Source organism: Crinia signifera, chromosome 3 (genome assembly GCF_055691185.1).
Source record: "Crinia signifera chromosome 3, ASM5569118v1, whole genome shotgun sequence".
In the NCBI taxonomy this organism is placed as follows: domain Eukaryota; kingdom Metazoa; phylum Chordata; class Amphibia; order Anura; family Myobatrachidae; genus Crinia; species Crinia signifera.
Window position 1 is genome coordinate 181,444,457 of NC_139219.1, and position 24,223 is coordinate 181,468,679.

A 24,223-nucleotide genomic window follows, 5' to 3' on the forward strand; every position below is an offset into this window, starting at 1 on the left:
ATTATACTTTCTAGCACTTTCGTTTTGTAGCACTCTATAACGTCTAGCTACTGCTTCCTTCTTATAAACCCACTTTTGGCTTCGTTTTTTTACCTGAGTGCTGCCCTGGGGCGACTGGGACCCACCAGAGATACGAGGTCAATGTGAAGCTGGTTGGTGGGCAAATATTTCTTGGCCAATTAATATACCAAGAATTTCCATTATTGATTAATAATGTGGAGTGTGCATGTGCACCATGTGTTTTTTTTTCTTTGCAGAACTACAAGTCCCAGCATAATAGCACCTCATGTAAGAAGGGGGTGCATTCTAAGACTCCCCCCCCCTCCTTCCCCAAATCTTAAATCACATTTACAACATAAATTACTGTAGGAGCAAGTTAACATTTTGCTGTCCAAATTTTTTTTACAATTCATAAATTAATTGTAATTTTTATTATTATTAAAAAATGGTCTACACTGAATGTTGAACGATGTTAATTAGTGTTCATTCTAGCACCCACCATCTTTTTAAACCCATGCAGTTCCTGTTCCCTGACTGGGGTGTCGCTGTCTGCTGTGGTGTTTCTAGCACAGGTCTGGTTTGCATATCAGTGCTGATATAAAGACCACACTGCGCTAGACGCACTACAGCAGACAGTGACACCCCAGGCAGGGAAGAGGAACTGCATGGGTTTTCAAAGATAGCGGGTGCTAGAATGAACACTAGTTAATGTTCTTATTTTGAAGTGGCTCACCACTGGATCTACTAGCACTAGGACTGTTGAGCCTGCCTAGACATTGGACTTGAAAGGGTTCATAATTCAGCAAAAAAAAAAAGCTGATTATTGTACAGCTCACTTTCTGTAGAATTGCTGATGATTCCAGGTAAAATATGTCACTTGTAATACAAAGGCTAAGTCCTAGCAGTGATATCCAAATGCTGCAGATAAATGTTCACCACAAGTGAATTCTGTGTTTATGCCGGCAGACAAATAGCATGTGGGTAAAAAATAGAGGAACAAGTTCTGCTGTATGCCCCATTATGTAGCAGTCTATGATCTCGGTCAAGTTCTCAGAAAGGCTTATAAAGAATCTAAAACAGTTTTCGGCACATTTCTTCAGACGTACCTCTCCTCTCACTCCCCATCTACTATTTGCCATGGAAACCCCCCAGCTGAACATAGAGTCATTGACATTATAGTCAACACTATCATTAATGGATATTGAGCAAACACACTGGACCATATGAATAATATATAGTTAACAATATCATTATTGCTCATATAATGATTTATTGTCCGGGGTTTATGGGGCTTTACAGGTTATATCAATTGTGTATATAATTTCTCCCTGTGGAAGAAAGATGAGAGATGTTCATAGGTGGCTCTGTCAGGGTCGCATCTATTTATTTAGTTCTTAAAAGTTATTTATACAGCACAGCAGGTTCCTTTACAATTAGAAATAGGGATACAGCAAACTGGGTAGTTACAGACAGTCAAATGGTAGGAGGGCCCTGCTAGCAAGCTTACATTCTATAGGGAAAAACTAAAGGGTGGGGGGGGGGGGGGGGGGGGGGGGGTATGCACCCCAGATGCTGGACATGGGGGCACTGATACTAGCGAACAATTACCGAGCCGCTGGCAATGTCTAATCAGATGCCCATGCCGATCTGTTCTTGCTCACCAACATTATAGTACAGCGGCAGCTTCTGTTATTGGGAGTTCCAACAACAGAAGTCCCTGTGCTGGGATGACAACATTGAGCATGACATTCTGGGAGCGGATGCGGGGGAGAGGATAGAGGGAGTTGCTGCTTCCTCAAACATCTGTGCACTGCTGCAGCCTGCTTCCCTGCCGCTAGAGGGACACACATGGTGGTGAGTCTGGGGATGGGGGCATATTGTGTAATGTGCATTAATGTGGCAGAATGTGTTGTAAGGCTCATTACTGGCGCATTATTTTATTTATCATATTCATTAACATAATTGGGGTAGGTATACTAAGCAAAGTTTGCATCTTCGCCGATGACACTAAACTGAGCAGAGTAATTAGAACAATCAAGAATGTCTCAATGCTTCAGAGTGATTTTATTAAACTAGAATAGTGGGCAAAACATTGGAAAATGAGGTTCAATGTGAACAAATGCAAGGTTATGCATCTCGGGAGACATAACCAGTGTGCTACTTATAACCTAAGTGGGGTGGCATTTGGTAAATCAGAACCAGAATAGGATTTAGGAGTCCAAATTGACAACAAACTGGGGTATAGTGCACAGTGCAATGTAGCAACAAATATGCCAACAGGATACTAGCCTGTATAAGAAGGGGTATGGAGACCCGGGACTCAAATGTAATTATGCCACCCTACAAAGCATTGGTTAGACCACATCTAGAATATAGAGAACAATTTTGGGCCTTGCACTAAAAAAAAGGAGGTACTCTTTACCTAGCACGGCGCCCACGATTTTGATCGTGGGCATCGCAGGTAAAAAAATAGCGGGCATCGCACTAAATGCACTAAAAATCGGGTGCGATGCGACCGACGCGATGCCCCATAGGGAACAATGTTAAATGTCTCAATTGACCCGATTTTCCTGTTCAATGCCTCAATTGACCCGATTTTCCATAAGAAACAATGTTAAATGGCCCACAGAGGCCAAATAGCCACCCTGAAGTGTGAAATGGCCCCCACAATTGTTAACGCCACCCCATGATCAATGTGAACCCGAAGCGTGGCGAGCGCAGCGAGCCCGCGAGGGGCGGCGGTACGCGTCCTACGACCTTTTCATACCCCTACTATCCACGTCGGCGTGGAGTTGAGAATAGAATAGTGTGGTGAGCGCAGCGAGCCACCGAGCCCGAAGTGTGGCGAGCGCAGCGAGCCCCGCGTGGGGACGCGGATACCTTCACAGGTAAACGCGTCCCTTCGCGGGCTTCACAAGTATCCGCGTCCCCTCGCCACGCTTCGGGCTCGGTGGCTCGCCACACTATTCATCACGTCTGTCGCATCGCACCCGATTTTTTAGTGCATTCAATGCCCGCGATGGCCGCGATGGGTGCCGTGCTAGGTAAAGAGTACCAAAAAGGACATCCTAGAACTGGAAAAAGACCAAGGAAGGGCAACAAAGCTAATAAAAGGGTTGGAGGAATTAAGCTATGAAGACAGATAGGACAAATTGGCATTGTTTACGCTAGAAAATAGACATTTAAGAGAATACATGCTTATCATGTAGAAAAATATCATCAGGGGCCAATATCATGTCATGCATCCTTTTTGCTTTGAGGAAGGACACTAGGACATGTAGGCATGCATTTAGACTAGAGAAAAGAAAAATCACCCTTAAGCTGCCCATACATGCTGCTATGCGTGCTGTCCCGATGTGTGCTTTGAGGTGCGCACTCCCGCGGCACCTCATCGCACAGTACAAAAAGTATGTGCTTGCACATACTTTTTGTACTTACAGTAGGTTTCGTCACATTGCATCGCATTGCATGCACAACGCATGCACAGGCAATGCAATGCAATGTGATCCGTGCTAGTACAGCACGGAAAGCACGCCCTCATAGCAGCGTGTATGGGCTGCTTTAGAAGGAAAAACTTTTTTACGATCAGGTCAATTAAATTGTGTAACTCTCTTCTACATTTAAAATAAGGTTGGACAAACATCTATTGAGTAAAAACATCCATGGATACAAACAAATAGCATAATCTATCTATTCAAATCATAATACACAATCTATATAAAAGGGCAGTAGAAAATAGATCAGATACTTTAACCAAAGGTTGAACTCGATGGATGCACATCTTTATTCAGCCTTAACTTCTATGCTTCTATGCTATGTTATAAGGGCCATTACTCTGTAGAATAATGTGTTATAAGAGCCACTATTGTGTAGCATAATTTATGTTGATTCAGTTACAAATTGTCCTCAAATGATCACGACATAAAACTATTTTCTTTTGCTTCACAGTTCAATGGGTTTGCACTTTATACCATTCTAGCCAACATTTAACATTGCACATTGTCAGGGGCATAGGGAGGGCGGAGCATGAGCTCCGGGCACAGACACATCAGAGGGCGCCGGAAACCGCGCAGCCCGCTCCATGCTCTGCCCGGGGGTAGCCGACGCCATGGGTGCGCAGGGTCGTAGTGCTCTGACCTGTGAAATCCAGAGGCATGCTGCTCTTACAATGTTGCCGCTCTGCTCCAGCCTCCCCCTGCACATAGGCAGCCGAGTGTCCCCCCCCGGAGACCTAGCTGCTCCCTTCAGTCCCCCTTGGCAACGAGCTATTTCAGTCCCCCTTGGCAACCAGCATGAATTTTCTAGTAATGAGCATGTAGGTAAGTGGCACTTATGTGTCAGATGTGTAATGGGCATTATGGTGTTATATAGTATGTAATGGGCTTCAGGTGTGGCCTTATGTGTAATTGGCAGTATGGCATGTGGCTTAATGTGTAATGGGTATTACAAAGTTTGCAAAAATGTGCAATGGACATTACGATGTGTGGTATAATGTTAGGCCACACCCCGTTTTTGCAGTGTAGGGCCCCGCCTACTACACATCGGGGGGTGCTTCAGGCACCGTGGCACCTAGCTACACCACTGCACATTGTGACTATAGGTTTGTACAACGCTGCTCAGCTATGGCAACCCAATCCAGGAAGATCCTGCCATACAGCTCTTAGGTTCACATTTCTTTCACAGGCAGTTTGAAAGTTGGTATCAACCACTAAGCTTTTGGTGCTTCTAGATGTGGCCTTGTCACCATGACAGTATTTCCACTTGATAGGCACAACTCTAGGTGGACAGAAAGCTAATGAACTGACTTTATTGAAAGCTGCCATTATGTGACAGTGCCACATTGAAATTCACAGAGCTCTTCAGAATAATGGAATAAACTGCTATGTTTAACTAAGGAGACTGCATGACTGTATGTACCTACAGTATGTCTAGCAATGTGTGTGGCTGACAGTCACACATACTAACTGAAAGTGGTGTTATATCCTTTGACGCAGCAGGGTAGAAAGTCAAAATCAAGCAGGTAGAAAGTTAAAATCAATGGAAGATACATCCACATGTTCTGTATTGTGATACACAATATAATAATTTGTGTAATCCTATACTGCACAAATTATGAAAAGAACCCAGGTCATTTTGTACTTTGAAATTCATTTAAACATTTTCAAATACATAGAATGGTATAGTTTATTGAACATAACTTGACAAACCCAGGTAAAACATTAAAGCAAAATCAAACTAAGGGGAGGAATTATCAAAGCTTGGAGAGAGATCAAATACTAACTAAATCAGCTACTGTCATTTTTCAAACACAGGGGGGTATTCAATCTGTTCTGCTATTTCCGCGAAAATAGTTGCAAGTGGCAATTCAGTGCTGCAGTTCCCAGCAGCATTGAAGGCTTTCGGTTTCTGCTTTTATTAAAGTTGAATCTGAATGGCCAGAAATGGCCACTAACTTTAAAATTCGCAGCCAAATACAACAATATAGCAGATTTTTTCCGACAAAACAAACACGTTTTGTCAGAAACGGCCATGTATCCGACTGTCGGGAACACCATAACAGTCTGATTTGGGATTGAATACCCCCTTAGCCTGTAAAGTGTACACATGGGCTCCGGCTGGGAGATTTTGACTAAGCGATTAAGCTTTGTCAAATTCAAGATGCAGCTGCCTGAGATAGCTGGCTGCCATCCCCAGCCGTTGGCCGTAGCCGGTGGCTACTCAAAACTGGCCTGCCTGCACAGATTTGGCCAGGCGATAGTGATGCGGTGCGTCAATATCGCCCGCAGTGTAAACACTGGGTGATTCTGGCTAACCTTCCAGGCGATTTTCACTACGTTTGTACACAGCTTAAGTTAGAGGCTAAATGGCTAGTACTTTAGCTCTCACAATTTTATAGCTCTGAGCTTTTATAAATACCCCCTACAAGCAGGGGTGCCGAGAGTTCACCCAGGCCCGGGCCTGTCAGAGGGACCCTGGTCTGGACACACAGTTTTTTTCTTTTTATTTGGTGGCAAGTGCGCTGGGTCTGAGTGTGAAGGAGTCAGCTGTTCAGCAGCGGCATTGGGAGTACGGATATTGGGGGATGTGGGCCGTCGTGGGGGCAGCAGCATCACAGAGGTCCTTTTGAGTGTCGTTCCACTCTCCGACTCCAGTGTGTAACTTGGGAGTTTACCGTGGCTCGGCAACAGGAGGATACTTAGGGTAGGTAGTTCCTGGGTGCCGGGAGGAACTAGGTCAGAGAGAGGACACCTCCCGCGGGATTACCACCCACTCTGCAGAATCCAGCCCGCCCCGCTCCCCACATTCCCACCGCAACCACCACCAGCAGCAGCAGGTGCCAGCGCGATATCTCCAGCCCAGCAGTCCCAGACCTGGTTCACCACCCATGTTCAGGTCACTGTGTTCAAAGGTGGAAGGTGGGTGGCTGGTTGCTCTGTGTCTGCTGCCTCTCTGTATGCTGCTGGGGCTGACATCCGACTCTGGAAGTCAGCATCTAACCCCTGGCAGAGCATGCACTGTAACTCCATCACAACAAGCATGTTAACCCCCTGGCAAAGCATGTAAATCCATGGCAACAAGCATGTTAACCCCTGGCAAAGCATGTAAATCCATGGCAACAAGCATGTTAACCCCTGGCAGAGCATCTAGCTCCTGGCAGAGCAGGTTAATCCCACGGCAATGAGCATGTTAATCCACTAATTTAGTCAAAAGAAAAAGGTTTGGTACCGTGTTAGCCAGTTGATAAGAAAAGTTTTATTGTTCCTCAGTGAGAAAAACAAAATAGCAATCTAGCAAATATGATACCTTTTAATGGCTAACAAAAATAAATGTTGTTAAAATGCTAGCTTTCGAGACTACTTAGGTCTCTTCCTCAGGCATGGTATAACAAGGTGTGTGAAGAAACACATATATATACACAGCAGAGTAGGAACAAGATGTGTTAGATGGACATTTTTAAGATCAAAACAAAACAAACTAACAGAATGAGCTTGTAAATTGAGTCCTTAATTAGTTTGTAGATAAGTAGTGTGAAAGTTTTATTGTCTCTAAGTTGATGATAGACCAGAGTTAGAGCTCCGATGCCCTCACTCTCTCTGGGCCAGATTCCTCAGATGTTGTAGTGGGCCATAAATCCCTCGGATAGATTCAGTCCTGTGTTAAGGGTGTCAAACGTTGTCATTAATTTGTATTCCCAGACCCTGCTGTCCCTTTGTGATTTGAAATTTCCTTTTAGTATAATCACTTTCATATGATCCTGATTGTGTCCTGGGCTGCAGAAATGTTTAGCCAAAGGAAAGTGTGTCTTTTTCCTTTATTGTGTGGCGATGGGACCTCATCCTTGCCTTAAGTTTTTGTCCTGTTTCTCCAACATACAGACCCCCAATAGGACATTTGGTGCACAGAATCAGGTACACTACATTGGTAGTAGAACATGTGAATGTCCCTGGGATCTTATAGTCCTGTTGTGTGTTGGGGATCCGTACACTGTCTGTAGTGAGGATATGGGCACAGGTTTTGCAGCTCCTTACATTGCAGGGATAGGTTCCTCTTTGTGTAATGGATGGCAGTGAACTTCGGATTATAATATTTTTCAGGTTTGCAGGTTGTCGGTAACATAGTAGTGGAGGGTCTTGGAATATTGTTTTCAGGTGGTCATCTTTGTGTATGATGTGATGTAGTTTTTTTGCAGTTTTTCTTAGCACCTCAAGCTGCAGCAGATAGAGATGTCCACTTAAAACAACTTAAAGGGACTTTTTTAAATCAGGGATATCATCCCACATCAATCAACGATCAGATTATCAGAGCCATCAGGATACCCAGAAATCAACTTCTCCAATATAAAGAAAGAGAAAGAAATAACCGTGTACCTCTGGTAGTCACCTACAACCCACAGCTTGAGGTGCTAAGAAAAACTGCAAAAAAACTACATCCCATCATACACAAAGATGACCGCCTGAAAACAATATTCCCAGACCCTCCACTACTATGTTACCGACAACCTGCAAACCTGAAAAATATTATAATCCGAAGTTCACTGCCATCCATTACACAAAGAGGAACCTATCCCTGCAATGTAAGGAGCTGCAAAACCTGTGCCCATATCCTCACTACAGACAGTGTACGGATCCCCAACACACAACAGGACTATAAGATCCCAGGGACATTCACATGTTCTACTACCAATGTAGTGTACCTGATTCTGTGCACCAAATGTCCTATTGGGGGTCTGTATGTTGGAGAAACAGGACAAAAAAACTTAAGGCAAGGATGAGGTCCCATCGCCACACAATAAAAGGAAAAAAAGACACACTTTCCTGTGGCCAAACATTTCTGCAGCCCAGGACACAATCAGGATCATATGAAAGTGATTATACTAAAAGGAAATTTCAAATCACAAAGGGACAGGAGGGTCTGGGAATACAAATTAATGACAACGTTTGACACCCTTAACACAGGACTGAATCTATCCGAGGGATTTATGGCCCACTACAACATCTGAGGAATCTGGCCCAGAGAGAGTGAGGGCATCGGAGCTCTAACTCTGGTCTGTCATCAACTTAGAGACAATAAAACTTTCACACTACTTATCTACAAACTAATTAAGGACTCAATTTACAAGCTCATTCTGTTAGTTTGTTTTGTTTTGATCTTAAAAATGTCCATCTAACACATCTTGTTCCTACTCTGCTGTGTATATATATGTGTTTCTTCACACACCTTGTTATACCATGCCTGAGGAAGAGACCTAAGTAGTCTCGAAAGCTTGCATTTTAACAACATTTATTTTTGTTAGCCATTAAAAGGTATCATATTTGCTAGATTGCTATTTTGTTTTTCTCACTGAGGAACAATAAAACTTTTCCACTAATTTGCAATGAGCATTACAGTGTGTAATGGGCATTATGGCATGTGGTAAAATATGTAATAGGTATTACGGTGTATGGCATAATGTGTACTTCCCACTACGATGTGTGGCATAATATGTAATGAGCATTCTGGTATGTGGTATAATATGTAATGGGTACAGTGGCGTAACAACGGTTCTCCAGAGTGTGCAGGGAGCTATGTCCGTGGGGGGCCCAGGAAGTTGTTGTACCGGGGCCCAGGATTTCTCTTGGCGGCCCTGCTTACGAGGCCCAATTATAAACAAGTTTTATAATATGCAATAACTTTTAAAAATTGTTGAGTATAATAAATGGTGCACCAGCCAATCAGCTCCCAACAATCACAGCACAGTTAGAAGCTGATTGGCTGGAGTATCATTCATCATATGCAACAATTTTTAAAACTGGTTGCACATGATAAAACTCAATAAATAAGCGCTTAAATCTGAAAAGGAAGAAAATCCAGAGCTTATGGACAGAGACACTGATGCATTCCATCCCAGTATTTTAATCATAGATCATCGATCATGGGCCATTAAACACTAGTCATTTTAGCAAAGGATCACTATTTCAGCATATAACTTCAAATTGTTGTCATGTTCTTACACAGTTTAACTATCCTTTTACTGTTTCAAAAAGGAAATCTAGTGACTGCACACTGGAAAGCATAAGGAAACTACATGGTTTCAAATGAGTTTAATGTCACCCCATTAACTTTCAAGCCTTTTATGTGCACTCTGAAAAGGATTTTACAGTCATTTAAATCATAACTTCTTGCTGCTAGAATTTAGAGATGTCACCTACAGTACATCAGCCAGCAAATAAGTGGCTACATACCAAAAGATGACTTAAAAGGAGTTTCCTGCCTGAATGCTGTAATCACCAGACAGTCTTTGCTAAATATTGGTATTATATTTATTACAAGTAACAGTCATAAAGCTTTTTCATATTTCACTGCACCAAAAAATAAAGTCAAAAAGGTCTATATAAGGAAGGAACATTGGGCCTCATTCAGATCTGCGTGCATTCGCAGTTCCGATGTTGCGTGTCTGCGCATGCGCAGGCGGGTATCTGCGCATGTGCAGATGTATGGTGCGTGCACCCATGGTGACCTTTCGGTTCGCCGGGTGCACGCACCCAAGGCGGCGTGGGGGGGGGGGGGGGGGGGGGGGGGCGCAGATGGGCAGGGGGCGCCAGGCTGCCCCATTACCATATGGTAACGCGTTCCATGGGCGTTTCCATGAGAACGCTGGGCGTTCTCATGGTAGTGAGGCAGTGACGCGGGTGTGGGTAGCTGACATCACCGGATGTCAGCTGCCCGCCCATATCCACGCCAGCGAGCACACAAATGTAAGTAACTGAAAAGTCACTTTTATATGCGTGCACGCTAAACATCATTCAATGGTCGGTGACCATCGAAAGATGTGGGCGGTTACCCGAGCCATGGGAATGAATGTTTAAGCAAAAAAACATCCATTCGCAGCTGTTCAGGCGAAGCCGCACTTTGAGGGGGCGGCGGGGGGCGGCGGGGGGCGGTCGTTCGCCGGGCGGGGTTTGGTGGGCTCGCAAGGCTGCGAATTCGCAGCCTTGCGAGTCAACCAGAATAACCCCCATAAACCGCTGAAAATTTGAATTGGATACAGAAATTGCAATTTTTGTCTCTGGGCATTGCCATGCTCTACCAATAACAGTGTTCCCATTTATTTATATGGCAGTACCTGTAAAGAACCATACACACTGGGCGACTTATAGCTGAAAGACGCTCAAAACACCAAGTTTGAGCGTCTTTCAGCTCAAAGCCACCCAGTGTGTATGGTATTATCAGCAGATGAGCGGCTTTGCATAGCGCTGCACTATGCAAAGTCATCTTCATCCTACTGACCACGCCGGGCAGGGGGAAAGCGGCTCAGTGTATGCACTGAGCGGCTTCCCACCCAGTGATTATCCCTGTCCATACACGCTGGCCATAATCGCCCAGTATGTATGGACCTTTAGTTTTGCAAAGTGTGTGGTTACATTATTCTAATATAATTATTCATTTTAAAAGGTTCCAGAGAGCACGGTCTGTGGTTCTCAGGGAAGCATGTCCTCATATACCTTTAAATTGGGTAAGACAGGGATAGCAGATACCTGAAGTGTACCAGTTATCAGTAATGGAACTTGTGGGCCCAGGTGGAAAAATATAATAGCGACCACCCTGCTTCCACCCCAGCCCAAGTTCCCATATGTAACATGGCAGTGGGTAACAAGGAGAGACAGAGGGAGGCTGAGTGTAACAGGAAAAAAAAAAACAGAACGAGAGTGAGGGACAGCAGTGGGCAATTGAAAATATATTTTTTGCATCTACTGTACGTTACTGCTGTGAAGCAGTATACAGCAAGAAATTCCAGATCCATCAGCTAGGCAGTGGATGCCATCTTGACAAGTTCTAAACATAGAGTGGGTGCAGCTGTGCATAGCTAGGATCATGACATTACAAAAGTAGAAGCAGCAGTGTATGTACTGTGCTCTTTCAATTCTGCAGATTTGGACAAGAGCCAAATTGACTTTGGATATCTATTTACTATAACTTATGGTGTGTATACATGGTAGCTTTGCCGTGCTATGCGAGTCCCGATGTGATCAGATCGCATCGGGATCGCATCGCACGGCATGCAGTCAGTGGCAGAATTTATGGATTTTTGTTTGTAACCTGCGCTCTGAATCCTTTTGTGTCAGGTTAGCAGCCGCACTAAACGGATGACTGTTTCCGTTTCAATTTATACAGATTTCTATTGGGGTTTGTGCTGCGCTCTACCTTTAATATATTTGCCTCTGCAAATAATTAATGCGAATATATGTCTTTAAGAACTTTAAATTTATTTACACATCAGTCATATATTATGGCAGTCATAGTACTGAATAAACAAATGGATAACTGAATAAATGAAAAAAAATGAAAAAAAATGAAAAAGATGAAAAAAACGTTGAAAAAAAGGGATAAAAAAGTTTTTGGTTGTTGTGCACAAAGATTAGTCTGTTCAGAGTGAACAGAGTTATGTCCTTCAGTCTAAATGAAACAATAGCGGCGTCCCGCTGTTCGATCAATTGCAATGTCCTTACTTGTGGATCAGCTTTCAGGTACCTCTTTGCTTCAGGTTTTCCGGGTCTGGTACTCGTGGGGATCGGTGTACACCACGGGTCCCGGACTCTTGGGACTGCGCGCACCTTCTGACTGTTCCGGGGAGCTGCGTGTATCACACCGCTCTCCGTTTCAGACAGGGATTGGCCGGACGCTGCCCCTTGTCTGTGGCGGTTACTTGGTACACCTTTTCGGGTTTGTAAAATACCCGTCCAGGTGACTGTTCACCACTCTACGGGTCCCCTGGCTCACTGCCTCCCTTTCCCTTCTCCGTACTCACCTCTTTCTTTGGCGATCTCCTTGCCGTCGTCCAGTGTGTGCACACGCTGTAGTCTACTTCTGTACCGTTCTCTCCGTCTGTCCCACAAGTGAATGGAGTTGTACTGGGGGTCTCTCTCCAACGCGTTTCGGCGTAAGCCTTCTTCTAGGGAGCTGTGTGCTGGTGTGTCTTCGTCGAACTGACAATTAATAATCAGCCGATGTGACAGACAAACTGAGCAACCAATCAGAGAAGGTTCAATGGAACCAATGAGAAACGTACGACAACAGGATGGAGGGCTATTTAAAAATGGCCAAGACACACCAGCACACAGCTCCCTAGAAGAAGGCTTACGCCGAAACGCGTTGGAGAGAGACCCCCAGTACAACTCCATTCACTTGTGGGACAGACGGAGAGAACGGTACAGAAGTGGATTACAGCGTGTGCACACACTGGACGACGGCAAGGAGATCGCCAAAGAAAAAGGTGAGTACGGAGAAGGGAAAGGGAGGCAGTGAGCCAGGGGACCCGTAGAGTGGTGAACAGTCACCTGGACGGGTATTTTACAAACCCGAAAAGGTGTACCAAGTAACCGCCACAGACAAGGGGCAGCGTCCGGCCAATCCCTGTCTGAAACGGAGAGCGGTGTGATACACGCAGCTCCCCGGAACAGTCAGAAGGCGCGCGCAGTCCCAAGAGTCCGGGACCCGTGGTGTACACCGATCCCCACGAGTACCAGACCCGGAAAACCTGAAGCAAAGAGGTACCTGAAAGCTGATCCACAAGTAAGGACATTGCAATTGATCGAACAGCGGGACGCCGCTATTGTTTCATTTAGACTGAAGGACATAACTCTGTTCACTCTGAACAGACTAATCTTTGTGCACAACAACCAAAAACTTTTTTATCCTTTTTTTCAACGTTTTTTTCATCTTTTTCATTTATTCAGTTATCCATTTGTTTATTCAGTACTATGACTGCCATAATATATGACTGATGTGTAAATAAATTTAAAGTTCTTAAAGACATATATTCGCATTAATTATTTGCAGAGGCAAATATATTAAAGGTAGAGCGCAGCACAAACCCCAATAGAAGAGTGGCAGAATTTAGACTATATAGTGCAGATCTGCACTATATAGTCTTGCCTGCCCTCTCTATCTGACTGCCGACTTGCACTCACATGGGAGAGCGCATCGGGCTCGCAAGCCCTAAAAAAGCATGCAATCTGGCTTCCGATGTTTACTATATCGGCAACATCGGAAGCCAAATTGCCCCGTGTGTACACACTATTAGACAGAGATCAAGTCAACCAGCGCTAAACTGTAATTTTTGTTTTACAAAGCCTGTGACATGACAGTTAGGAGCTGATTGGTTGGTACTTTATCTCTGTCCAAAGCTTAGTAAATAGATCCCTTTATTTTAATATGTAGGTAAGTCACAGGAAATCAGAGAATATTTAACTTTGACAGCACTTTCAAACTTTTAAAGTACATGATTTTTCTTTATATTAACATACACAAGATAGAGTTGGGTTACTATTTGGCTTAAATAATTTTATTTAAAAAAATTATGGTTATAACAGGTGTGGACCAAATTATGTCGATTTTGGTAGCATCTCAACCAAATCTAGAAGACATCACAAGACTGGTTAGGAGGTACCCTGCATGAACCCCAACATGTTAGGGACATGTCCGACAGGGGTGACCTCAACATTGGTGGGGATGTTCATATAAAAAAGGAAGATATCCATGGCAGTTGCCACAAAAACCCACAGGTTTCATCAGAAGAGTCCAATGGCATGCCAGCATCCCCAAAGACCCCAGAAGGAACACAACAAGAAGAGGACAGCGGAACTCTAACCAAAGAAGACCCCCAGTGACATGAGACGATGAAGGGAATCAGTGTAAAGGTCACCAGCAGGAGGACCACCCCTGGAAAACACCATAAGGGGAGACTAGATTGGAGAACAAAACACAAAAAAGGCAGCTTCAAGGAGACCCCTGCCTCAGCACTACTTGCAAATCCAGCACCCCCCCCCCCCTCCCCCTTAGCAATGGCCCGGCTTTTTTGCATTTACTAACTGGCTGCTAAGATTTTTTCTTAGCACAGTTACAAAATCAAGCAAACAAATCTGGACTCTAACATTATATGAACCCATGTGGGAATTCCTCTCTTAAAACACAATCATACTGTACTGTACATGCAATAAAAAAAAAAAAGTGAACCAAGTAGACAGAATAAAGCAATAACATTTTGAGAGGCATTACCTACAGCCGCTGATCGCATTTGCCTCATGTGGGATTCAAGAACAGAAGGGTCCTTGGAGCTGTATGGTCCTAATTCTGGATAAAAATTGGCTCCGATATCCTCAGGAGGATTGTGTTTTCCAGAAGGGTAATTATTAGCAATTTTGGCATCCCAATGTTTCAACACATCATGGTTCCAGTGAATATATTTACCATCAAACTGAGGATTCCCATACCATGTATAATAGAATACATGAATGTCATAATTAGGAGCTGGTAGTTCACTCATCTCGAAAGCAACAGACCTTGCTGAAACAACTGCCTTTGCACGTGCCTCAGTGACTTCCTGTGCATCGGTTTTAATGCCTGGTTCTTTATGAACAATAGTGACTTTTGGAAACTCAGGTAAAAGGCCAAGTCCAAAGGGATTTCCAAATACAGCTGCTTCAGGTCTCAATGTTTTCAGGCCCATCATAATGGAACAGACAATCAATATGAGAATTCCTAAAGTGATGCATGTTCTTCTGCGGAATCGCGTCATGATGATATAGCTCCATCAATTCTATACTGTAAAAATAGAAGAAAAAAAAAAGAATATTTCAAGAAAAGGTTTTGATAAAACTCCAGTTTCGGAAATGCTTTCACCATACAAGTATATCAAAGTCAGCTACTATAAGAAATAACGGGATTGATACGAAATCCCGGCTGTGGGAGTCCCGGTGTTCAAAATCCCGACGCAGGAACCCCAACCTCCGAAATCCCGACAAGGTGGGGGGGGGGGGGCATGGACCTCTCCTGCAGCCGAACGAGAGAGAAATCATTCGATGGTCGCACACCAACATATCATTTCTCTCCCATTTGGTAATAAAAGTCAGTATAAACTAACTTTTATTCTGGCCGCAGAACGACGAAAAGTCGTGTGACGTCAGCCGCCGGTGCAGGCATCACCACTCCTTCATGTGCAGGTGAACTCCCAGCTTTTTTTATGGTGAATCCCATAGAATGATCGGCGCTCCCCTGCTGCCGCCCCCCAAAACATCCCCATTCCACCCCACTTGGAGATCCCAGGGTTTGCGCATGTGCATATTTGCACATGCGCAAACCCCCCACCATCGAACACAGTGCCGAATTCGGACCCAAACAAACAAGTCTGAATCGGACCTTAAATTGCTGACCCCCGTGGGAGAACAACTGAAGGTCAGAAGCAAAAATTCTTCAACTGTTTCAAACCAAGGAAAGCTCAAATTGATTAAATATCAAAGTATACACAATTATAAAATGAGCATTAGGAGCAAACTAATTATAATTAAACATTAATGAGTAATTAGATCTGACATTTTGATTACATTCTTGTTTTGGGTTTCTTCCAGTACTCCCTTGTACGTGCTTAGTTTTTTTTTACTATTTTACTCGACAGCATAAAAACATTATTGAAAGCAAGATGTATTCCCTGTTTAGTTTAATCGACTTTGCTTTGTTATGGTTCTAATTTTATAAACTGGTTATCAATAATTAAAATTACAAACATCTCACAATAAGTTATTATTGAACCTCTATAGTGAACACACTGCCAAAACAAACATTTTCCATGATAAACACTGGTAACATTGTAGAGTACTTCTCTTCATGTTCTTGAATAATCTATAGGCCTCTATGTACCTAAATCCATGCTACATGACCAAAACTAATTTTGCCATTCGACCATACTAGGACTTTGTGGTGATCCTCATTTCCATTGTGAGGCAGCAGGAGTCTAGTGTTCCCGCTAGGCTGTTTAGATTTTTAAAGGGCAAAATGCGCCCTGCCCCTCTCGCAGCGCCCCGATAAAACGGCCTCACGGGGAAGCCCAGCGTCGCCGTAGACGGCGATGCCTGGTGCTTCCCCGGAAGCATAGTGACTTTGGAGGGGCCGGGCCCGCCCCCTTTGGTGACGGGGTTGGCCGGGCCCACCAACTTTCATGATGGCGGAGGCCGGGCCCGCCCCCTTTGATGACTAGCTGTGACGTCGGCGTGCCTGGGCCGCCCCCCAGCGCCCTGCCCGAAGCCAAACCTAGAGTGAACACTAGGAGTCTTGTCTGTGCCTTGGGACTATTAATTTTTACTGTCGGACCTTTTAACTCTGTTGTCCTACTGAATGTCGACCTATTGACTGTCTATCTAATGATCCTTATCCAAGGGGAACATGTCATAGATTCCCCTTAAGAGATTAGCCCATTCAAGTGGTGGAGTTTTTATGACCATGGCCCAAGGTTAGTGTTCCCGCTAGGCTGTTTTTGCCCGATTTTTAAAGGGCAAAATGCGCCTTGCCCCTCTAGCAGCGCCCCGCTAAATCAGCCTGCAGTCTGTCCCGCCAGAGTGCCCGGGCCGTTGCATTGCTGAAGGGGGCTTGCCCGGCCATGGCTACGTCCCGGCAGCTCAGTGACGTAGCCATGGCCGGGCAAGCCCCCTTCAGCGATGCGGCGGCCCGGGCACGCCTCCTGTGGTGACGTCGGCGGACCGGGCACGCCTCCTGTGGTGACGTCGGCGGACCGGGCACGCCTCCTGTGGTGACGTCGGCGGACCGGGCACGCCTCCTGTGGTGACGTCGGCGGACCGGGCACGCCTCCTGTGGTGACGTCGGCGGACCGGGCACGCCTCCTGTGGTGACGTCGGCGTGCCTGGTCCGCCCCTCCAGCGCCCTGCCTTATTTGGTTCCTAGAAGGAACACTACAAGGTGGCATGGAGTAAAAACATATATTTTCTTTGGTTCTTTAAGCGTAGAATAGCACTACAATCCTGTTGATGCCTAATGTAGGGTACACACCAGGACGATGAGGGTCCAATCCCATCAATCTAGATCCAATTCCGACCTATTGGATGTAGATTTATGTTGATTGGGCCCTTTTCTGATACAGATCAGATGCGCGGCCCCCCGGGGCGGTCAGTCGCTACTCAGATCCTACCTGCAGCAGGTAGGATATGAAAATGACCATACATCCGGGTGCGGGTCGCGATCGGATCGGAACCCTCTCACGACGCACATCGTGAGCGGGTCATCCTGGTGTGTACCGGGCATTAGTCTACAGAATATTTTCTGCTATTATTCGCAAGATAAATAATAGTGGTATTAATAAAGTTTGCTGCTGTCTTATTCTGGTAAAACACACTTTCTTTTTCATTCCATTAGTAGGAGGAAAACTTTTTTTTATGGTAAAAAGGGTTGGCCGTGCCTAGGTCGACATAGACAAAAGGACAACATGGAAACAGTGGACACATGAAAAGGACAACATGACCTTTTTCATTTTATATGGTTTCAATTTGTACATTATCACATGGACCCCAAATTAGTGTACAGCGTCGCCTTGAATGGCTCACTCCACTGTTCACATGAATGGAAATAAATGGAAGTATAAAAATAAAAAAAAATAAAACAAAGAAAGAAACTTACGTAGAACTTTTAATGTGTCAACCGCTGCCAGGTTGACCTATCGACCGGATACCAAAAACTTTTGGTGTGTGCGTTTGCAATTCAATTTGAATGCTTATTTTCCTTGCTTTGACAAGAACACATTCTGTAGTATACACAATACAATGGCATTACTGTGACACAGTAGTTAGAATTGCTGCCTCACAGCACTGGGATTATAGATTTGCACAATGTTTGCATGGTGGTTCTCAATATGTGCAGGTCTGTCATAAATGATTACACATTATCTAAACACTTCAGTTGATTTGGAAACACTGATGCAAAGTAGACAAACATAGTTTACAAAACAAACATAGGAACAGGGGCACAAAATGGACCATGATCTGGTTGATTCGCTTCCCTGCATATTCGTGCAGGGTGGCGATGTTTTGTGACTGCGCATGTGCATATACTTTTATGCGCATGTGCAGCCACTTGGTGCAAGCAGGCGCGACAAACTGCTTCGCACCTAGCAGTGCAGTTATGGAGTGGCAGTGAAGGGAAGCACCCATTGGAACACCCAGCGTTTCATGGCGCTTTCCTATGAAAACGATGGGTGTCCCCATGCTAATGCACCAGTGAGGCGGGTGCAGGGCGCAGGCAGCTGACATCATTGGAATTCAGCTGCCTGCCCGCTTCCCACACAGAGCGCTCGTAGATGCGAGGCACCAGAGAGGTGTCGCACATCTGCAAGCGCTCTAGAAATCATTTGATCGTCGACCATCGAATTACTTCCTCCCCGCATGCAAGCTGCGAATGGCTGTTTATGCAAAACATCCATTCGTATGTGTGCAGGGAAACACAGTGTGTGAGGGGGGTGGGGTGGGAGGGCAGCAGTGCAGGCAGCATTTGGTGGACTTGCATAGCTTCAAAATTCACAGCTTTGCGAGTCACCCAGAATAAGGTCCAATATGCACCTCTTCATTGCTATGGAACTACACATACCAGCATGTCACACTATTAGCATGCCCTAAAAGCAAACCTTGCAGAGTATGCTGGGAAATGTACAGTAGTTTCACAGCACCTGAACTTTGTTTAACAATCAAAAAATTGTAAGCCAAAATAAACACAGCGATGTGAACTGCATGCGAAGTGTTTAGAACTAAAAAGTTCAAAATGCATCTGACATCACACCGTGTGTGAGGACCCTTATGCTGGGTACACACCAAAATGATTTGGGCACAATCCCATCAATCTGGATCCAATTCAGACCGATTGGATGCAGATTGGGTCAAAATCGTTTGGTTGGATTCGATTCAGATCCTACCTGCTGCAGGTAGGATCTGTATAAGATCCATTCATCTGAATACAGATGGGATCGGATCGTACGCAAATCGGATCACACGATTTGCATACAATTTGCAACCAATCCAAATTGTTTTGGTGTGTTCCCAGCATACAGTAAGTCTCCTTTTGAGCAAAAAACACAAAAATCGGAAACAGAAAAGAAAACGCATATGACACCTGGAATGGACAGTTGCAATACAGAATTTGATATGTGCTGTGTGTAGGCTTTGTGTGCTGGGTTGGGATCATTTGGTCTACAGCATGCATGTCCAACGTTGGCCCTCCAGATGTTGCAAAACTACACATCCCAGCATGCTTTGCCAAAGTTTTGCTATTAGAGAATGCTAATGCAAAGCATGCTGGGATGTGTAGTTTCACAACATCTGGAGGGCCAACGTTGGACATGCCTGGTCTACAGCATGATGGTCGACACCATTAGGTCGCCATGGGTCTAGGTCGACATGGGTTTTTTCACTGTTTTTTACCCGAATGTCAACACAGTGTGTATGCACACAATTAACCCCTTCAGTGGCAATCCCGAGAATTTTCTGGGCTGTGCCTCAGTGCCCAGCCCGGAAAATTCTCGGGAATGCCACTGTTTAGAGCCGGGGCTCCCTCCCCTCTGCCGCGCCTCCTCCTCCTCCCCTCCGGTTTCTCTATTGACGTCTCCGGCTTATGACAAGCCGGCTGCCGGGAGAAGGGATGGGGTTTATTTAGGGAGCGCTCCCCATAAAAAACTTGCCCAGTGGGTTGGGCTCCCTAGAGAAAAAAAACACCACTGATGGGGTTAAAAGGGGTATAAATGTGAATATACCTTTATACACAAAACTCCAACAATGGTATAAAATAATAATTTAAAAATAGGGTTATGGATTATACACTGTCAGTGGTGAACTAAATCTACAACACACTCAGCTGTATATGGGCCTATTTGAAGCAATTTTTTAAACCACAAATACCAGGTTACACCCAGGATTTGGAAACGGGTCCGTCCCAGGAGCAAACCGGCATTTGCGGTGTGTAAGCTTCCCTTTCGACCTAGCTGATTGCCAGGTCGCTGGCATCACACAGGGGAGGGCAAGGGTGTGGGAGTAGGCACTGCTTGGAGCTGAGTCCTCCATAGTGTGAACAGGACCTCGACAGCTCGGTGACATAATGACCTGGCAAGATTAGGGAAAACACATATGGGGTAAATTAACTAAAGCTTCCAAAAAGGAAAAGAGGTGATGTTGCCCCCTAGAAACTGATTAGTTTCTGTTTATCATTTTCATGTAATTTTCATGTAATAGAGAAATGACACATATCTGATCACCTTTTTTCATTATTAGCTTTAGTAAATTACCCTGATGCTTACCTGTCATTCCAGGTATATTTTTAGCATGAATAGGGAGTGAGAGCTTCTGAACAAATCCACACCCTGTATACAGCTGCTTAAGTCATTGTTAATAAGATGCAGGTGAACCAGGGCCCTTATTCAGATCTGAGCTCGGTACAAATGTGTTTGGAAAATGGGCAAAACCATGTGCACTGCATGTGGGGCAGATGTAACATGTGCAGAGTTACATTTGGGTGGGGTGTGTTCAAACTGAAATCTTAATTGCAGTGTAAAAATAATGCAGCCAGTATTTACCCTTCACAGAATCAAAATAACTCACACTAATCTAACTCTCTCTATACATGTTACATCAGCCCCACCTGCAGTGCACAACGTTTTGCCCATTTTCCAAACACATTTGTACTGAGCTCAGATCTGAATAAGGCCCTAGCTAGGAGGAGAAAAATAATAGCTACAGCTGGGAAGCTCCTCTTTGAGGTAAGGTGGGGCACTGATACTAAAGGTGCCCACACACGGTACGCTTTGTGCTTCATGCGCATTGTACTAGATCGCATTGCATTTAGTTCAAATCACATGTGATATGCTAAGACATCAGGTGATTTGAACTAGATGCAATGTGATCTACTGTAGTACAAACAGTACTGCATGCACATATATGATATGCGATGAGCACGCATCGCAAGCAAAGAGCAACACGGTGCAATGTGAACTGCATGCACTGCATTTTGAACTGAAAAGTTCGAAATGCATCTGACCATCGCACCATGTGGGCACATTCAAGTGATTGCATGACATATCAGCATGCCTAGCAGGTTTTGCTGTGTGTGCGAGCAAACCCCCATACACTCGCTGCAGAAACCGTAGACAATAGCTGGGCAGGTGACTTCAGATGCCATCCCAGCTGTGATGTCTGGACCGGCACATCAAGCAGCCAACTGGTAAGGATGTAAATATTACCTATATAATTGGCTGCTTGTACAGCACATTTATTATTGCAGTGTGTACCCAGCCAAAGTGTACCAGGGGGCATCTTGGGCATAGTGAATTAATGCATATTGACAAGAGCTCAAATTTAAAGTGTAATTTACATAATAATTACTGTACTTGGCCTTCCTTTAATATATTAATTAGCAGTGTGAAACTGCATATACTTTTACAATGGTACTTGTCAACAACACAGATAATAGTGTGCACCACACGGGAAAGTCTGTGACTGTTTGACCAGGAAAACTGAAGTGTCCTCTTGATTACTGTAGCTCATGTTAATAATTATTTTTTCTTTAGTAAACCTACTGTATTATCACCTCAATGCTTTACTGCTAAAATGATACACAAGACAATTTACAATAACCAGTACTTACATGTCCAGCAAAACACACACACGCAGTACAGAACATACACCATAGCAACAGAAATAAATGAACAAAAATGTATCTAGAGCTAAGTATAAAATAGTAACCAAAGATTTATGAATGAACTGACAATTAATGGAAACACCTGTCTGCACTACAGACATCACCGCATGAAGACAGAGATATAATTTAACAGAATAATAATAATAATAATAATAAAAAGTCACATGACCCCAACATGTCCTCATCACGTGTCCCCAGCGCGAGGTATGTATGTAACAGCTGCGCGATCTTCCGGAGAGCCCGGTGACCTCCGTGACTGTGTGATGCACTGCGCAGCCCGGTACCCACCTGTCCCGTGCGTCCTCCCCGCAGAGTCAGCAGTGCGTTCCAGCCACAGACAGGTAACAGCAACGCGGCTGGCGGTGCCAGGGCACTTCCTCCTTCTCTGTGCGACAGGGAGGAGGAGGAGAATGCGATGTAGCATCAGACGCTGGGTACTGGGAGGAGCTCCGACATGTCAGTTTTGGCTTCCGTGCCGCAGCCGCTTGCTGTATGCATTACATTACAGTGACTAGTGGCAGACAGGGGAAAAAGGGCACAGGCTATGGTGCACACTAAACTCCGCGTGTATACCAATGTATGCACCCCACTGTATATACCTTCCTAGTTCCTACGTATATATTAATAGTCCAGAGGGTCTGGCACTCTAACGCTACTGTAACAACAACCATACCCTCCAACATGACCCATTGCATTCGGTACAATGAACTGGACTTCCCTGGTAATGTAGGATTGCCAGCACCTGTGTGGAACTAGTTAATTGACGAGAAGGGTGTTTCAACACAGGTGATGACAATCATACAATACCAGGAACAGAGCATTGTGTACGGGAGGTATTAAAAGAAATTACGAATGCAATGGGTTATGTTGGAGGGTATGACAACTTGCTCCGGTGCCCATTGAAAGAAAATTGTAATATACTGTACAATGGTGGATGTCACTCAGAAATCATAAATGAACCACAATGAGTCAGTTTATTATTCTTTTTTTTTTTTTTACTCTCTTTTTATTTAGAGCCTGAGGTGGTGATCCAAACACACTGTGCAGTGACCTAAATCGTGCATGGGGGCGTATGTATGGACTCTCTACCAAAGGAGAAGGGCCCAGTTACTCCTCTAACCCCTCTCAGCCAAAAGGTCCAAGAGGGGAAAATAGGTGTCGGTGAGCCCATCCTCTTCCCTTAACCCTCGGAATGCATACCCTCCAACATCTGAGGGTCAGCAATCTGTACACAAATGTAAAGGGGGCGTGGCCACCATGAAGGGGGCGTGACCAAGTCCCGTTTCCTATCCTTTCAATGGTTGATTCTGCACATCCTGGGGGCACAGCATTGGTCGTGTTGACAAGAGCCCCTCCTCCTGGACATGGACAGCAGCACATGTCACTCAGCTCCCCTGCTTGCCGCTTGCTGATCTCGGTCATCGAATATTCTTAAAATCACCATACCTGCCCTGCCCCACGTCCCCCGCCCGGCGCCGTTCCTCTTCTTCTGCACGGTCATTCATGCACTTCCCACAGGTGACATTCATCTCACCGCAGCCTATCCCTGAGCAGGGGGAGGCGGGCAGGCTGTGTTCCCCTGTGGGGCACCTTGGGATTTGTAGTATTGTAGGCGGATCCCCCTCACGCTCCCGGGGGAATTTATGGAGGTGTTGGATACTACACCTCCCAGAGTCCCCGCAACCTCCTCGGATGAAATAGAGGTGAAGGCAGGAGGAGGTGCCTGACATCAAGTGCTGCAGCTAGAAAACCAGTACAATCAGTACAGTGGATTTTAGCCGGTATAGGCCGTTAAAAAACTGTACTGTACCGGCTAAATCGGTACTGTTGGAGGGTATGGGAATGGTTAGGGCAGGTGGTCCTCCTTGCCAAAGCTTGGAGATGCCCTCAGTAGGCTTCCCTCTACCTTGCGGCTCAGGGTCACTCTCTGGACCTCAGCTTTTTCCCGAAGGAGAAAGCTTTGGTATGTGGGGACTGGGTAGCCCATAAGGGTTGTACACACAGCCCAAAAACGTGACCAAAGTAATGGAAAACATGAAAAGTGACAAAACGTGAGGGGGTGAAGAGAAATAAATTGGAAAAAAAAAACTCACTGACCTTTTAGACACACACACACACACACACACTGATTACAAGCAAACAGATCACAGGTGAGAATGGTTACCTTTATACCGCTTTAACACTGCCAAAACGTTTCAAAAACCGGTATTTTTAAACGGTATTTAAA

General features: G+C 44.9%; 1 protein-coding gene across 2 annotated transcripts in view; it reads right to left on the reverse strand.

Moving 5' to 3' along the window:
- MANEA (mannosidase endo-alpha) overlaps positions 1-22,424 on the reverse strand; it is a 29,924-nt gene extending 7,500 nt beyond the window's left edge. Inside the window, exons 1-2 of one of the 2 annotated variants that reach the window (XM_083177027.1) lie at positions 22,285-22,424; positions 14,536-15,081 (exon numbers count right to left, since the gene is read on the reverse strand). In XM_083177027.1, the coding sequence (XP_083033153.1) occupies positions 14,536-15,055 (520 nt within the window). In that variant the 5' untranslated portion in view covers positions 15,056-15,081; positions 22,285-22,424. Of the gene's footprint in view, positions 1-14,535; positions 15,082-22,165; positions 22,261-22,284 lie in introns of those variants that run through there. The other variant, XM_083177028.1, reaches the window with a different exon arrangement.
- Positions 22,425-24,223: the final 1,799 nt, after the last annotated feature.